This window comes from Akanthomyces muscarius (genome assembly GCF_028009165.1).
Source record: "Akanthomyces muscarius strain Ve6 chromosome Unknown contig_18, whole genome shotgun sequence".
Lineage (NCBI taxonomy): Eukaryota > Fungi > Ascomycota > Sordariomycetes > Hypocreales > Cordycipitaceae > Akanthomyces > Akanthomyces muscarius.
In genome coordinates, this window is record NW_026611618.1 from 1,305,559 (window position 1) to 1,322,373 (window position 16,815).

Consider the following 16,815-nt stretch of genomic DNA (forward strand, 5'->3'; position numbering starts at 1 on the left):
CTCTGCTGATCGTGGACCTTCCATTGCCGCCCAACTGTATTGAAGACAATGGAGCCCATTTAAATTTAGACCCCGGAAAGGAAAAACGACTGCGGCGGAATGCGGAAGTGACGCCCGCTGAGACGCCTCACCTAGCCACATGGTGGTGTTCAGCGCCCGCTTCCCTGCCCAAGGGTCGCTGAGCAGGGGAAACATTGCCCTGGGTGCCTGGAAGCTTCACTCTACCAGACGCCGCTACTACGTAAAAAGAATACCTGACATTGTTCAATTGCCGTCAATAGAGATGTCTGCCGCCGTTGAACTCGTTGAACTCCTGGGAGACTCACAAGTGCCGACCCACCGCGTATCGGTCTATCCTTTGTTGTCGCTTGGTCGCTTATATGTTACAACCCCACGAACTAGTGAATGTTTGCCTGTTTGATGCTAAGCGACTGGACGTGCCCAACGCGGTGGATATGTCTCAAAATACTAGCCCATCCGAACGAGACTTACAAGAACCAGCTCCGCGGCACACTCATGGCAGCTCTGCTGTCGCCGCGATGGCCATAGCTGAAACATCTAATCAGAGCCGGGCCAAACAATACGTTATCACCGAGAAAAAACAGATGAAGGCCTGCAAGGTAGGAAACTACAGCTTTCAGTGGACAAATTTGCATCTACCATCAGAGACGACGGATCCACTGCGCTATGAATATGACGAGCTCGGCAGCGACGCCGTAAAGACACTACAGCAGCTTCGGCAGCGCAAGGTAGAAGGGGGCGAGGCAAGTGCGGGAAAGTTTGATATGTATGCGGCTCTTCGAGATCATCATACCGAAGATGCAACACTTGCCAATCTTTGGACAGAGGTCCATACGGTGCCCGACTGGGTTGATTGGGAGCAGATCGAACGCGGCCAGAAGTTCCTCTATCGTTACGCCATGGCAAACCTTTTAGGCTTCGCGCTGCAGGGATTTCTTGGAGAGAACTCTGCCGCGTCGGGAGTTGTCGAGGTCCTCGTGAGAACCGGGGGCTTCTCCACGAATTCGCTGCGCCGTCGACTTATCGAAACATTTCAGTTCCTCCTTCAAGTGACTAAAAACATCGACGCTATTAAACCAGATGGCGAAGGCCACATCACAACCGTACGCGTGCGCTTGCTGCATTCCGCCGTAAGGGAACGAATCATGAAACTTGTCAACACTCGAGTGGACTATTTCGACGTCGACAAATTTGGAGTTCCTGTCAACACCTTGGACTCGATACACTCCATCACCACATTTTGCTGCAACCACATGTGGCTACAGCTCCCTCTGATGGGGGTCTACCCGAGTGAGCAAGAGACGGCCGACTACATTGCTCTGTTTCGCTGGATTGGATATCTGCTTGCCACTCCGGATGAGTACTTTGCGACTAGTGCACGAGCCAAAGCGACCATGGAGAGTATGCTTCTGCACGAACAAAAGCTGACGGACAACTCGGTCGTCGTGGGTTACAACTTTGTGCAGTGTGTCAAGGATCTGCCACCCTTCAACATCTCCGCAGACTTCATCGAAGCTGGGAGCAGGGTGCTCAACGGAGACGAGCTTTGTGACTCGTTGGGGCTTGGTCGGCCAGGCTTGCTATCATACGCCAGCTTCAGCGGCTTTTGTTTTTTCGTGAAAGTCTTGGCTCTTGCACAGCGATGGTTTCCTTCTTTCGATGATGCAGTCGTGAACTTTTTTCGCAGACGCCTACACGAAGCTATCCTTGAAAGCCAACACGGGGCACCTACGATGGATTTTAAACATGTGCCAGAGCTTGGCAAGTTTACGAGGAAAGAAGGAAACGGTCGGCCCACAGTGTCATATTCGCCTTTCAGTAGGCCAGTTGAGAGTTTCTTTCTCTTGGTATTTATCCTGGGCTGCTTACCTTGGGTAGGAATCTCTATGTATTTTTATGTGCTTTGTCGCAGGGCTTTCTGATGCCTAAAAGTTAGGCGAATTTTGCACTATCGCACCTTTGGGTCTCGATATGAAGATTCAGTTTTGTATTTTATTGTTTATATAATGTTGTATTAGTCAACCAATAGCTTTTTGCTCAGAAAACAGCTCTTTACAGTAAGCCAAGATGCCTTCCCTTCACTTCTGCATCCTTAGCAGCATAGCTGTGACATTCTCCTGTACTGCTACACCAACTGGCAAAAGACTAGGCATTAATCTCAATGACTAGTATTAACCAGGAGTCCAACTATGGCTTATATAACTAGCCCTTACATCTGTTACAGTTACCTCTTCCTTCTCAGAGCCCTGGCCCCCCGGCCCTAATTTGCAGCGGCGGATCTGCATCACGGCGCAGCTAAGATAGATTAAACACTTCCTCTCAGCCAGCCATTTACAGACAATTTCAATCAAATGAAGTGATTTATTGGGATCAGATGCCGGCTAAAGACGCGGCAAAAGTGCGGCGGCAAGCTTAATTTATGCATATTCAGCCTAAAGTCTGGTGCTGGAACACCGCCAGCCTATCTACATGACATCAGTGAGAACTGTGCCGCTGCTGTGGTCATCTAGAGCGACGTGCCATCCCTCCACATGTCTCTGTTGGGTATGTCGTTCCCTATCACTATTGAGCTTGTCGAGTTCCAGTAGATTGAATACTATGGCCACGGACTATCCAGGCGTCACGCAAAATTACAAGAGCTCAGAGGGCCGTGCAGGCTCGTATCGAAGGGTACCGCGCCAAAGGAATTGCTGGCGAAATGTATTTGAGAGAGGAGAAAACCAGCCGGTTCCGGATGCAGCGTGGCGAGAGGAGGTCATGCAGCGCTATTGCAGGTAGGTGCATACTCATGTTCCAGACTTCCAATCACTTTGCATTGGAAGAGTCTAAGCCCCATCTCTCGTCTTTCAGGAATACCTAGTCTCCCTTTTCCTGCATGCCGGCTCCAATTTTCGCATCAAGTGAAGCAGTGATGGGGAACACGGTCAGTGGCATGTCGCCGCTATCGACGCTCGGCATACCTCGGCTCCGAATCGTCGAGGTACAAGCCCTCGAATGCAGATTTGAGACAACTGGGAAAGCGACCATTCTTTTTTCTCTCGCCTTCCATGGGGCTGCACCCGCTTGATAAATCACTGACGGGTACGGATAGTGTCGCGCATATCGATGCCGAAATGATGCTTCCCACTTGCAGGGCCAGGGTTAGGGTTACCCAAGCGGCGACCGCACTGTGAGCTTGCACCCAAGGTTGGTGCAGAATAAAGAAAAAAAGGGGGAAATTACCACAAACTCTACATAAGCACCTATTTGATCGTTTTCCAATCATTCTCTTGTCCTTGTATTTGTCGGTGAGGACCTTGATAAGTGCCCAATTGCCCACCTGCCGCTGTGACTCTTCACTGCTGAGACTGCTGGAAGAACCGCTAAGACCCCCGCTAAGACGCCCCGCCAGCCGCCACCAAAGTAATCCACTTTGGGCTGCTGTACACCATTCCAGGCCGCGACCCCTCCAAAGAAAAAAATTATCCCGATAAGATAAAACAGCCATCATCACCGCCTCTTCAACTACAACCATCACACCCCTTTGGCTGCTGTTGTTACAAGCCAGTAATCATGACAGCTCCCACTGATGCGGTCGCCTCACCCGCGGCCCCTCACGAACCCCCATACACGTATACTGCCAACGACGGCTACGGCAAGACTGAAGATATCCCCGCCGAACTGCGCACACGACAGGATGCCCCGCCATCTGCAGAAAACGACGACGATCTCGATGACATCTTTCAAGACGACGACGATGACGGCGGCGCCGACGATTTAGAAAACGGTGACTGGGATGGAGGCTCAGGCGACCTGACCAAGTCCTTCAACCGCCAGCGACAGCAAAATGCAAATGGCGGCGGTGCGTCTGTCGCGCGCGGTAACCAGCAAAAGCCCTCAGCCAACACCTTTGCCAGCGTCGACGACCAGGTCTCGGCCCTCTCCAAGCACGCCGGCAAGATTCGCCTGGACGATGTCAAGCAGAGCGAGGATAAGACCAAGGATAAGGCCGACCGCGCCACCAGCGAGCAGGTGCTCGACCAGCGCACACGCATGATCCTTCTGCAAATGATCAACCGCGGCTTCGTCAGCGAGGTCCATGGCGCCATCAGTACCGGCAAGGAGGCCAACGTCTACGGTGCCGTCCTCGTCGACGACGAGACGGGCGCGCCCACGCACCGCGCCATCAAGGTCTACAAGACGGCCATTCTCGTCTTCAAGGACCGCGAGCGCTACATCACCGGCGAGCACCGCTTCAAGGGCGGCTTCGACAAGGGCAACAACCGCAAGATGGTCAAGCTCTGGGCCGAAAAGGAGTACCGCAACCTGCGCCGCATCCACACCGCCGGCATCCCCTGCCCCGAACCCCTCGCCCTCAAGCTGCACGTCCTCGTCATGGGCTTCCTCGGCGACCGCAAGGGCTGGGCCTACCCGCGCCTGCGCGATGCCGCGCTCCAGGGCGACGACATCGACGACCAGTGGCGCAAGCTCTACGTTCAGCTCCTCGGCCTCATGCGCAAAATGTACCAGGTCTGCCGTCTCGTGCACGCCGATCTCAGCGAGTACAACATCCTCTACCACAACGAGCAGCTATACATCATCGACGTGTCGCAGAGCGTCGAGCCCGACCACCCGCGCTCGCTCGAGTTTCTGCGCATGGATATAAAGAATGTCGGCGACTTTTTCCGCCGCAAGGGCGTCGACACCCTCGCCGACCGTGCCATCTTCAACTTCATCACCGCCGCCAGCGGTGCCACCGAGGAACCCGCCATGGCCGAGGCCATTGAGAAGCTGTACGAGTCCAACGTGGCCGCCGAGGACGAGGACCACGCCGCGCAGATTGAGGTCGACAACGAAGTCTTCCGCAACCAGTACATCCCGCAGACGTTGGAGCAGGTCTACGATATTGAAAAGGACGCCGCCAAGGTCCACATGGGCCAAGGCCAGGACCTCATCTACAGCAACCTGCTCGCCGAGCAGGTCGTCAAGGACAAGAACGGCGCTACGGAAGGCGGTGCCGAGGCGGATGCCAGTGGCTCGCAAGACGACTCGGATGATTCCTCGGGCGACGGCGCCGCGCTCCATAGCGGCGACGAGGACGACGATGAGAGCCGATTCGAAAAGGGAACGCCTCGCGGCCGCCGCTTCGAGGACAAGGACGAGAAGCGCCAGCACAAGCAGGCCGTCAAGGAGGCTAAGCGCGAGAAGCGCAAGGAAAAGATTCCCAAGCACCTGAAGAAGCAAATGGTCTCCAGCACTTCTCGAAAGAAGAAATAAGTACACAATGAAAGTTAAAAAAAAGTATACAAAAAAGAGAGATGATGATGCATATTTGCAATGTTTTACGCGTTGGGAACGAGGATTATCAGATACATTTACGATTTTGATTTAGACAAGGGACGAAAAGAGAAAAACAGCATGGGCCGGCGTTTATTCGGAATTCCAACTCATATTCTTGATAGTTTTTCTTTGGTCGTGGTGATGGCACGTGCATGGCATCGGAAATGGGCAAAGGCAGGCGGAAATCAAATCGAATGATGAGCACAAGCTGTCGCCTGGAAGCTGGTCGTTTTTGTGCAGCCCGTGGAACTTGTCGGTTTACGCGCCATCGCGCGCCGTAACCGCTCGTGTCTCTGCGGGGTGCACGAAGACGATCAACGGGCGATCCGATCATGGCATGCGCGCAGCTTTACAACCTGCGAATGCTGATGATGATCAAAGAGAGCACTGACGATTTGAGTACAGAAACAAGGAAATAGGGAAAGCCCTGTGTTGCATTTCCTCTTCTAGTATACCTCTACATCATGTAGTAGTGACAGCCTATAGAAGAATAGATCACCAGACGTGGACTTCTCTCGAAAGTCCATTTCCCCCATTCTGCAAGAAGAAAATGTGCAGCTATAACGTGGCAGTTTATGCATACATACAATTCATATCACATGACCCCTTGTCTTGTTCAAAAGTATAGCTGATGCTGCGACTGTCCCGGCGGAGGCTGCGCCAAAAAGTCAAAGTTCATGGGCTCGGCGCCGGGATTCCAAGGATCAGGCGATTCTGCCAAGGTCCTCACGTCAGCATCCACGTCGAATGGAAGCCCTGGCAGGCACAACATACCTCCCCAGATGGATTCATAGAGATCCATGGGCGCCATCAGCTGCGGCCCCTCTGTGCCGAGCCCATCGAAGCCAACCGGCATGGGTACCTGCCCAGGTGCGGACAGCGAGCTACTATCAATGTTAGTTACAATGATGCCGGAGTAAAGAGGGAAAAACTACAAACTTTTGAAAGTCCTGCAATGATGCGCCATTCTGCATCTCTGCCATGGCAAGAGCCGCATCCTCGCGCGGATCCGAACCGGGCGGAATAGCGCGGTACTGCTGATATAGAGGCACACCTTGGACCCCAGGAGGCAGCTGCATCAACGGCGTGCGGGTGCCACTACCGCCCGCAGACGAGTCAGCGTCCCGCTTGAAACTGTTTGTGATGGAGCCGTGGTCGTAGATGCTCTTCAGCGCCGTGAGCGCACGCCACAGTGGGCCAGACAGTTCAATGTCCTTGTCGGTGCGGACGACATGCGGTTCAGGAGAGCTGACGTCTTTAGCAGCAGTAGCCGAGAGGGCCGCGATGAGATCACCCTGCAGCTGTCGCACCTCGGGATCAGCCCGCGTGTCACACAGGATGCCCAGAAGGAGCGCGGAGGAGAGGCCGTGGTACGTAAAGGCCCAGCTGCGTGTCGGAATCACAGAGAGCTGATGCATAGCGAGAAACATCTTGACTGTTTCGGTGAGGTTGACTACGCATCTTGCCGCTAGCGTCTTTTTCTGCTCCGGGTCGAGGTTGGAATTTCTGCGGAGTGCTGGTCTGCAGGCAACTGAAATGACAAAGGACGTGTGCAGTCGGATGGCAAAATACTGCAAACGATCCAATGCCGTTTTGCACTTGTCCTTGTCTTTCATATGCGCAGATGCTCGAGTGCGCAAGGCTTCTACCGCGTCGCAATTGTCCACTATCTCTGCGTACGACGGTGTGGCCATAGCATCTGGATTCAGCCGCCTCGATATAATCTCAATCAAGTGGTACATCATTTCGAGATATGCATACTCGCCATTCGAAGATTGTAGGTTGACGGGAATCGAGCAGCTCGGAAAGTTTGTCATGGGTGATCTGCTGAACGATTAGCACCAGAGCATATAGCAAGCTCAAGTGTTTATGGCCTACCTGTCGAAAGATAGGGAAGTGAGGGTATCATGCCAGACACACTTCCACCACAGCTTTCTTCGGGTCATTTCTTTAATGTTGGGTTCGCCATCGTCGTTCGTTTCCGGGGCATTGGGCCGGTGAAGGCCCAATGACTGCGCTAGTCGGCAACATAGACCAGTGAGTGCCCAAGACGCCTCAGCTTTCATGTCATTGAGAAGCGTGAAGCTTAATAGTAGTAGCGCTTGAATGGAATCAAACGATGGTCTGCATCTCGTGTTAGACTTGGTTCTGTATAACTTCATGGAACCAACTTACCGTAATAGAAAATTTGCAAGTCGTAGGAAGTGGAAGGATATTTGGATATACTTTTGAGAATCACGAGTACGTATGTGATATGGTGACTCATGATACTGAGAACCTACTGCCATGACTGCGAACAAAATGGCTAGCCAGGAAGCAGAAACGGGCCGAGAAGACTTGTTCTGAATTGACGCATTGCGCGATCGTTCCTCCAAATATACCATGAGCTTCGACTCGAAATCGTCAATGTCGACAACGAACCCCCAAAATGGTTGTGGGATCTCTTTGTATGATCTAAAAAGTCTAAATTCAAGTCAGCGTGATGTGTCCACGTTGGAAAGCAATAGGGCCCATACTTCATAACCTCTCGATCTGAAGGCAGCTCATTCGAAATGTCCTGCGCTATACGGTGCATGTGATACTGTGACATGAGCGGGAAAGGCGCAGAATTGTCCAACCCAAGTATGGACCGCATGTCTCTTCGGAAGTCGACGCTGTCGTTTTTGTCGCTGGGTGTAGACTGCTCGCGCAGCAGCGCAGGGATACTGTTTTGGCCGACGTAGCGATCGCTCACGGGCTCTGTTTCATCAAGAGCTCCTGTGTCAAATTAGAAAAAAAAAGCACTTTTCTGCAACTGAGCGAAACGTACCGATGGCTCGTGGCCAGCTCTCCTGGCGATCCGACTTGCGAGATGACGTCTCCGGCTCCTGCTCTTCTGGCTCCGAATGCTGTCTCTTGCGATTCGTGGCCGCCGACGAAGATGCGTTGCCAGTTTTGTTTGATGCGGCGGCTGTGCGATTTGGCTTGTATGAACAAAGCTGCGGATGTTCACGCCTTACACAGTTCTCGCACGGATGCTTGTTGTCGCACTTCACTTTGCGCTGGCGACACGGCCAACAGGCGGTTCCTAATAGTAGTATCGTCAGTCAAACAAATTCGAGCAAAAGTATCAAAGCTTCTGGAGCAATGGCAGGGCCAGAGCACCGACGTATTAGACGCGGAGTGGGAGCTTACCGTAGCGCACCTTGCGGTGAGAATGAATGATGCGGCTGACTTCCTCCGGCGTCAGGTCATTGACGCCGCCATCTTGGCCCGCGCGCTCCGCCATATTGCATCAAAAGTTGCACAGGCAGCCTATGATATGTATTCGCCAACGAGTTACCCAACACGTGTGATTCCGAGATCGCGACGTTAGCTCGGACGATGCGGAGGAGACCCTACGTTGGCAGATGCCGAAAGCCGAGAAATAGCGAAACGGGCGCGATTGATGAAGAAGTGGGGAGACGTTAAATGGCCGCCAAGAGACAGTGCGTGATGCGGAGACAGGCACCTGGATACTGTACATACACACTGTGCTTCGTTGTACCCTCTTGAAGGCATCCGCAGGACGTCGATTGTCTCACCAATCTCACAGATCCCAGGCAGATTCTTTCGTGTCCTGTCAACTGCGTAATTACTACATTCTCATAATGTGGAAAGGGTAATACTGCCCCATTACTGCAGAATTTGTGGCCACCGACGTCGGCCCAATGTCTCGCCCCTGTGCTACAATGTGGCTGATGACTACTGCACCTCCAAGCCGAAAGCGATGCAATGCCTATCCACGAAGGGATCTGCACAGTCGATTATAGCCTCAGAATAATAGTAGTGACTCCAGAGTCCAGGCTAGTGAGATTTCGGCCACAAATCCCTCTTCAGCTGCCCGCGCTAGGCCCACGGCACAGACTAAAGCAAATTGACCCTTTCACCTGCATAAAATGCCCACTGCTTACATGATTATGGCAATAGTCGCATTTGTTCGTCGTAGAAAAGAATTGCGTAGCTCACATATCTGCGCTAGCCAAACTCTGGTTTCAGTGCCTTGCCTTCTTCGCGATGCGTACCTCCAGTCTCACTGCCTGCGCCAGTATCTTACTGGCTGCACGCACCACTGTCGCGACCGTAGTGACCGACAAACCTGCGATTGCCAATGGCAAATCTTTCGACTTCGTAATCGTTGGCGCAGGCCTCTCTGGCCTTACCGTTGCAAACAAGGTGCCGTGTGATGGACGCCGCGTTTTCTGCATACATTCTAACTCGCAGTCTAGCTCAGCGCAAGGAACTATTCGACACTCGTCATTGAGGCTGGCCCAGATGGTCGTTGGAGCAATGCCACCAAGTACGCCGAAGACTTGCCCTATCCGCCCGTGTTCTGTAATCGCAACTTGCCGCAGTATGACGAGAACGGAACCAAGATGTCGGATACCATTGCCGCGGGCGGCTGCATCGGTGGCTCCACCTCTAGTATGTCGCTCAGACTAAGCATTGACTCTGCTGACAGTTTAAGTAAATGGCATGGTGTGGTACCGACCGACACGGGCCGAAATTGACAAGCTGGAAGCCCTGGGGAACCCCGGTTGGAACTGGAATACACTTGAGCCGGTAAATAATCACAAAGAGGTCCGTGGTTGAAGTCTACTGACAAATAGCAAGCTTATGGAAGCAATTGAGCGTAACATACCTCCGAATGAGGAGCAAGTCATGCAAGGCGCATCCTACGATTCTTATGTTCATGGCTACCACGGGCTCGTCAATACCTCGTTTCCAGTAAGACTCGAGCTCCAGCTTCCAGGGCTCAGCTAATCGTGGAGATAGATTCCGATGCGTATACCGCAAGCTGTGCAATTGTATAAAAAGGCTCTCCCAGAAGCATTCCCGGGGTTAAGCATAGGAAATGACTTATCTAACCGCACGTCCGTCGTGTCTTCTTCTACATCCTGGACAGTTTGGCCAGAGACGTCTACGGGGAAAACTCGCCGCTGTTCTGCAGCGGATGCACTTCTCTGGGCACCCTCGCAGCAACGACAGAGGCTCACCGTGCTAGCAAACCACACTGTTACCAATATCCTCTTTGATCATGGTACAACGGCCGGAGGAGTGGCCTTCGCTGACGCTACCTCAACAGACCCCCACAGAAAGATACATCAAGTACGCGCCCATAAAGGTGTCATTTTGGCTGCCGGTACATTGGGCAGTACGCCGATTTTGGAGAGATCCGGAATCGGCAGCGCGAATATTTTGGCTGCCGCCAAGGTACAGCAACTTGTTGATCTGCCAGGAGTGGGCACCAATCTCAATGTAACTTTTCCCGATTCAATTGCTTGCTTCAAAGCTAACTATCAAAGGATCAACCTGGATCGGCCGTCTCCGCATTGGTCTCAAAGCGCTATCAAAATAACACTTCCATAATTGATGGCCGCAATATTTTTGGCCCGGAGATTTCGCTGGTCAATATCGATCAAATCTGGGAAGCTAGTAAGTGGCACCATGTCCACCAGTTGACTTTATGTACTTATTGTTGTGTAGGCGCATCGGCGATGGTTGCGTCGCTTACGGAGGCTTCCAGTCTAAAATCACGAGCTCAGTCTCTAGTGAACTCTGGTGCTGCAGTGAATATTGAAGGAGCCGAAATGCTCTTGAACACGACGATTGAGCTCATTGTGAGGAACAGATGTGAGTCATACCGCTCTACACATATCTAGGTCCATGCTAATGTGCTGCAGTGCCCGTCGCAGAGGTCGTCGCAGAAAGCTACCCAACATCTCTCAATGCCCCCTTCTGGCCGCTCATGCCCTTGTCCAGAGGCCATATCCATATCGCTTCGCCCGATCCTTTCCAGTATGCAATTATCACTCCTCGCTTCTTGACCGATGTTTTCGATCAAGGGGTGGGGGTCGCTGTTGCCCGAAGAATACGCAATGTCTTTTCCAACAAGGCGTTTGATGGTGTAGTCGAAAACGCCTACCAATCTCCGCCAATCGGCCCAAATGCGACAGACTCAGAATATCTCAAGTGGTATCGTGAAACCGCCGCTGGGGCGAGTCACTGGCTCGGAGCGACTGCTATGCTGCCACGAGCGCTAGGCGGCGTGGTAGATCCGCGTTTGCGGTGAGTCTACTTGCACGCCCAGACGTACACACAAATACTAATTATGCCAGTGTCTATGGAACAAAAAACTTGCATATTGTCGACGCCGGCATCCTGCCGTTCCCGCTGACTTCGCACACAATGTCAACACTATACGCAGTAGCACAAAGAGCAGCGCAAATAATTCTTGAGGATTGTTAGATAGCTGCACCTTAACGCAATACATATCTAGCTGGACACAATTCCATACCATATCAACCCCATCACGCAGCCGAGAACAATTGTAGTGGGCGGGTTCACACCGAACCAGTACCCTCCTACATATGCCGCAGCCGTCACCACTACCCACCACGGCTCAACTGCCAGACTGGTGCCTTGCTGAAACCCTTCATCAATATACCCAATCTGCCAGATTCGGTATACGGCTGTGTAGATCAAGCCCACAGCAACGGCATTGAGTCCCTTGAGAAACGACTTGACACCCGGCGAGCTGCGCACGGCACCCCAAACGCCCATCGTTCCGTGCACCAGGACCATTCCAGGCGCGAATATTCCCACAAACCCAAGCAGCGCACCCAGCACCGGGTTGAAACCGTTGTTCCGCGCAACCAGTGCGCCGAGATACACGGCAAAGTTGAAGTTGGGGCCGGGAAAGCTCTGCTGAATCGCCAGGCCGATGAGAAAGTCGCGCGGCAGCACCCAGTTCTCCGCGACGACGTACTCGCGCAGCAGCGGAATGACGACTGGCCCGCCGCCGAAGATGATGGTGCCGGCAAGGTACATATTGGCAAAGAAGCGGAACGCGAGCGAGTCCCGAACAGGGGTATCGGTGCCACGGAGAACGAGCACGATGATGAAGGAGACGAGAAAGAGGGCTATTATGCTTACTCCGACCTTCCACGACATGTTGAGCTGATGGCTTGCAGGAACGACTCGCACGCGATCGTCGCTGTTGTCCTGGGTCTGCATTGGAAGCTCTCGTGCAACAGCCATCTCATCACCAACCACATCATGGTTCGCAGTATAATCATCTCGGCGGACGCCTTGGGGACTGATGTTATCCATTTCCTCCTGTCCCGCGTCGCTACGGACTCCGCGCCCTCGGCTGCTTCGTGTTGTAATGGCCTCGACAGCAGCCGCAAACGAGCGATGCAGCCACCTAAAGTCATGTACGAGTGACACAATGCCGCCTAACGCCATCAGCAGAGGAAAGTACCACAGAGAATTGTACAGCAGACCCGCGGCTCCGCCGCCAAAGACTAAGAGCCTCGTCATCTTATTGGTGATAGTCTTTTCCGACAACTGCACGGCGGCAAGCACAATGATGCCCACCGTCGCCGCATTTAGCCCAGATAGAAGCGCGTACACGGGGCCTGGAAGTGACTCGCCAATATTCGACACGCCGAGAGCGAGACCAAACATGCCCAGCGCACCGGGGACGCTCCAGAGAAAGAAGGACAGTGCGGCAGGTAGGAAGCCATCGTGAAGCAGGTTGATGCAGTAGTGCATCTTTGTGCTTGCGGGCCCGGAAACGGCCTGGCAGACGCTGAACAGCTCTTGATACTGAGTAATTATTGTCAGTGTGGTGCGCCCGTAGCTTGCCAGGTTGAGTCTACTTACAATTTGTTCGTCGATCCATTGTAGCTTTTCGACATACAGAGTATGAAACTAAAACGCCAGTGACTCAGGTCAGTTGTCTGCCCTAGAACGAAGACAAAAATCCAATAGATGAGAGGCGGACGACCTACAATCTTGAAGTGCACGGGCGGGCCGCCAAACGAGGTAAATCCTAGGCTCCAATTCTGTTTCACGCTGCTCCGTAGCCGCTGCTGCAGCGTTCGACCTACGCGAGAAGTGGCCATTGTCGCAACTATCGAAAGAGACCAAATTCAAGCTTTTTTACCGTGGGATAGTTGACTGCTTGTGTGTTGAACGGCGTTGAGATCTCCTGCGCAGCTCTGATCTATTGCGCAATTTGGTGGCTTGCAGCTGGAATAAGGTACGGGCACGTGGGCTTGGCGTGGCCATCGGACCCTCGGGAGCAGCAGTTCACTGACTCACGGCAATTAAAACAAGAAATGAGTTTAATATAGAGAAAAAAAGGTAACATGGTAGATATTAGCAATGTATGGTAGCATAGACTCCTGATAGAATGAGGATAGACTGATGATGAACGAAAGGCAAAGAGAGATCGACTCAGCCAAATGTCTGTGTCTTTGTGATGATGTCGTTACCCTTGTTTCCAACGCCAATAAAAAGAATACAATTGGTATCCAACGCCAGAAAAGAAAGAAGAGACGAGGGAAGTGAGGCGATCAGGAAAGAAAGAAAAGGAGCCCCCTTACCCCCCAGTGAGATGCCATGACCTTTTATTAAACAGCGCTGCTGCCAACCTTTTCATAGGTTAGATGATCCGCCACAGGCACAGGGAGCCCCTTGCGCCGCCAAAAGTAATTGCAGATGTAGAACAGCATCGACACGCCAAAGATGGAACCGCCCATGGCGCCGGCCGCCGCCGTCGCCTTGACGGGCGGGTTGATGGTCGTGATGCCGCTCGACTGCATGACGGCCTTTCCCGTGCGCATGTCGTACACAAACGAGGCGCCCATGACGTCGCCACCCGCCGAGACGGCCGCGGCGCCAATGTAGCGGCGCGTCAGAGCGCTGTCGAGCGTGATTTGCGTCTCGAACCCGGTGCGGTTCACCTGCGCAATGACATTCTTGTAGTTGCTGACTGTTTCGGCCGTGTCCGAAGCAAGCTTGCCCCCGGTCAGCACGAAGTGGTATGTTGGGTTGAAAAGGATCACTCACAATAGCCCACTGGGCAACATCGGTGGCGCCGTTCCACGAGACGTAGACGGTCGCGTTGGAGGTGCTCTTGGAGGGCGCGTCAACTGCAACGCTCGGCGGCCAGGACGGCTCGCCCTGCCATCGGTGGCGGCTGACGCGGTACGCATACATGCCCTCTTGGAAGCCGACGCCGAGCAGACCGCGCTGCACGTCCATGACGGGTTGCCCGGCCTTGTTGTACTCTACAAAGGACGGGTTGTCGCCCCACGCGACCATGGTGTGGCCCTCCTTCAGCAACTGAACGCCGCCCATGTGGCCCGAGTTGACGCTCTCGGGGTGGTAAAACTCCTGCACCAGCTCAACCGTCTTTTGTTCCTGGTCTAGCCTCAATCGCAGGCCCCTGGATGCGCAGTTGCTATCACAGTGTTCAGTCGAGGGCACGTGGTTGTCAAACAAAATAATGTCGCTGGCGCCGCTCAGCTGGGCGTCGTGCTGCCAGGCAAAATTGGTCGCGTTGCCGCCGCTGAGGTCCTTGAAGTCGTTGTTCTTGCCTCCGAGAGTCCAAATGACGTGCCCGTCTCGGCCGTCAATCATGGCGAGCATGCAAAAGTGGCTGCTGGAAACCAGGTAGTTTCCATCGTCCGACTGCGAAACTGTGTGAGCATTCTGAGGGACAAAAAGACTCTCGAACATTGCTGTCATTTACACACCTTTTCAACAGAGTTGAGATGAAAATAGTCAAATACCGGCGGGGAGCCGACGTTAAAGTCTTTGTTGTACTTGATAAATGAGTCGCTCAAGTTAAAGTGCTGGCGCGCACTCCATTCGAACAGGACCTTGTTCGTCGCCGGGTCCATCTCTTGGAAGCCACTGTCCAGCAGCGGTGCCTCCTTAGGCCCTCCAGCAGCAGAACAATCAAAGCTGACAGTTTCATAAGTAGCCAGCAGGATTGTGTTGTCTCTCGTCACTCGCATATCGGGCATGTCGTTGCGCAAGTTTTTCGAGCCCTGCGCCGTCAGGTTGTACTTGAGCTCATACTTGCTGTCGTACATCAGCCAGCGGCCGTCGGCGCTGCTGTCGCCATGCGAACCCTCCCAAAAGGTAATATATTTGGTACCGTTGAATGTCTGCACCGACGAGGAGTAGACCTGGTCGTACTGTTGATCTGCGTATACCAGGCTGAGGTCCTTGCCGCTGAGGATCATGGGCGCGGCCTTTTCCTTCCCGTACGAGGCGCCGATGAAGATGTAAGACGAGTCGTCCGTCTGTGTCTTGTCCCACGAGTTCACCTGCAGCACGGGTGCGATTATGTCGCTGGATCGGAATGTTTGCCGAGGGAAGCCGTCCGTCTTGTTGGCAAAGGCGGCGTAGGCAGAACTGTCGGAAAAGCTGGGCTGGTCTGCCACCGCTCCCCCCACGGAGAGCAGCACTGCCGCCGCAACGGAGGCTGTACGTTTCGACGGCATGTTGTCGCCCGAGAGCAGTGTGTTGAATGAAGCAAAAGTGGTTCGCGTATTGAATCAGAAGATAGACTGGATTCTGGTCTGGCGGCGCTTCGTAAGGAGAGTACACACCCGCCACCTTCGTTAGGCCGCAATGCCAATAAAGTCGGATTTGATGCCGTCGTGCCGTTTCCAAGGAATGACTTGCCAAAGGCAGAATGATGCAAGAAACCAGAACAAGACACGGGCTACAGATTTAGCTACGAAAAGACAGCGACATACCCCCGCATGCAGGTACACCTGATAACCAGAAGCCAGGGAAATTACGCAGAGCTACTTTAGATATTGCTTTATCCCGTGGACGTTACGCTACACTGATGGGATTCATTATTGAAAGCAGGGCATGGGGAAGCACAGGTCCTGGTCTAGCGTGTCGTCGGCCCGCTGGCAGGCCAGGGCTCCTTGTGACAAAAGGGGGAACTCGCAGAATGTCACTCGAGAGAGCATGGTGAATTTACTGCCCTTCCCGGTTTCCATTCTTGTTTTCTTGCGTCAAGGGTATTTCAATATTATTCTCATCTCCAATCCAAGGAAAACTCAGAGCACAATTCAGCGGTCACTCGGACCCATCCCTCGGGGTTCTGTAGTGGCGTGTCGCTCTCGTTCCGAAAGCCCCGAAATTTGATATTCCAAAATGCCGTACCTGCCCCTCGCTCATCCTTGGGACGGAGAGGGCCTAGCCCGAGATCGTGGAAATGTGGTTTATTAGGTCGAAAAGCCCATCCTAGCGTGGCGGTGGTGTTGGGGCAATACAATATAAATGAGCGGGCATCACTACCGATCCTTCCGAACCGTTTCAACTACGAACACTTAGCGCACGTTGTCGCAACCGAACTTACGCCAAGTTCCTATTGAATACAGATTACTGAGAATGAACAAGAACTCATCAATCAAAGTCCAGGTAATGTGTCAAGTGTTCAATGTCGAGAGGTCCGGCCGAAACAATGTTGCATCATATCCCCTGTAGGCCGGCTTGGCCTCTCCACAGAACAGTCTAATTTCAGGGTCCACCAAGGCAGCGGAATCGTTCTAATGAGACTTCCAGGGGCTGCCAGGTGAATGGAACGATGCAATTCGGTTCTCAGGGCAGCTCAGGAGTTAATTGAGACAGACGGTG

General features: G+C 53.1%; 6 protein-coding genes across 6 annotated transcripts; 3 read left to right on the forward strand and 3 right to left on the reverse strand.

Moving 5' to 3' along the window:
* Nucleotides 1-539: 539 nt before the first annotated feature.
* LMH87_008894 (uncharacterized protein) lies at nucleotides 540-1,684 on the forward strand (the record flags this gene model as incomplete). Its single annotated transcript, XM_056202140.1, has 2 exons — nucleotides 540-1,587; nucleotides 1,662-1,684. 2 exons carry the CDS (start codon nucleotides 540-542, stop codon nucleotides 1,682-1,684), a joined length of 1,071 nt encoding a protein of 356 aa, XP_056056732.1.
* Nucleotides 1,685-3,573: 1,889 nt separating this feature from the next.
* LMH87_008895 (uncharacterized protein) lies at nucleotides 3,574-5,277 on the forward strand (the record flags this gene model as incomplete). Its single annotated transcript, XM_056202141.1, has 1 exon — nucleotides 3,574-5,277. The coding sequence occupies one exon, from the start codon at nucleotides 3,574-3,576 to the stop codon at nucleotides 5,275-5,277; it is 1,704 nt and encodes a 567-aa protein (XP_056056733.1).
* A 679-nt stretch (nucleotides 5,278-5,956) lies between these two features.
* On the reverse strand, nucleotides 5,957-8,608 carry LMH87_008896 (uncharacterized protein; the record flags this gene model as incomplete). The annotated part of the gene is made up of 10 exons (XM_056202142.1): nucleotides 5,957-6,054; nucleotides 6,115-6,224; nucleotides 6,280-7,164; nucleotides 7,219-7,464; nucleotides 7,516-7,803; nucleotides 7,857-8,097; nucleotides 8,150-8,290; nucleotides 8,340-8,357; nucleotides 8,399-8,407; nucleotides 8,515-8,608. 10 exons carry the CDS (start codon nucleotides 8,606-8,608, stop codon nucleotides 5,957-5,959), a joined length of 2,130 nt encoding a protein of 709 aa, XP_056056734.1.
* Nucleotides 8,609-9,375: 767 nt separating this feature from the next.
* On the forward strand, nucleotides 9,376-11,607 carry LMH87_008897 (uncharacterized protein; the record flags this gene model as incomplete). Its single annotated transcript, XM_056202143.1, has 10 exons — nucleotides 9,376-9,534; nucleotides 9,588-9,783; nucleotides 9,827-9,921; nucleotides 9,973-10,086; nucleotides 10,135-10,399; nucleotides 10,484-10,617; nucleotides 10,665-10,794; nucleotides 10,846-10,992; nucleotides 11,043-11,427; nucleotides 11,478-11,607. 10 exons carry the CDS (start codon nucleotides 9,376-9,378, stop codon nucleotides 11,605-11,607), a joined length of 1,755 nt encoding a protein of 584 aa, XP_056056735.1.
* A 27-nt stretch (nucleotides 11,608-11,634) lies between these two features.
* LMH87_008898 (uncharacterized protein) lies at nucleotides 11,635-13,268 on the reverse strand (the record flags this gene model as incomplete). The annotated part of the gene is made up of 3 exons (XM_056202144.1): nucleotides 11,635-12,969; nucleotides 13,027-13,074; nucleotides 13,155-13,268. 3 exons carry the CDS (start codon nucleotides 13,266-13,268, stop codon nucleotides 11,635-11,637), a joined length of 1,497 nt encoding a protein of 498 aa, XP_056056736.1.
* Nucleotides 13,269-13,778: 510 nt separating this feature from the next.
* LMH87_008899 (uncharacterized protein) lies at nucleotides 13,779-15,662 on the reverse strand (the record flags this gene model as incomplete). The annotated part of the gene is made up of 3 exons (XM_056202145.1): nucleotides 13,779-14,165; nucleotides 14,218-14,841; nucleotides 14,907-15,662. The coding sequence occupies 3 exons, from the start codon at nucleotides 15,660-15,662 to the stop codon at nucleotides 13,779-13,781; spliced, it is 1,767 nt and encodes a 588-aa protein (XP_056056737.1).
* Between the last annotated feature and the right edge of the window lie 1,153 nt (nucleotides 15,663-16,815).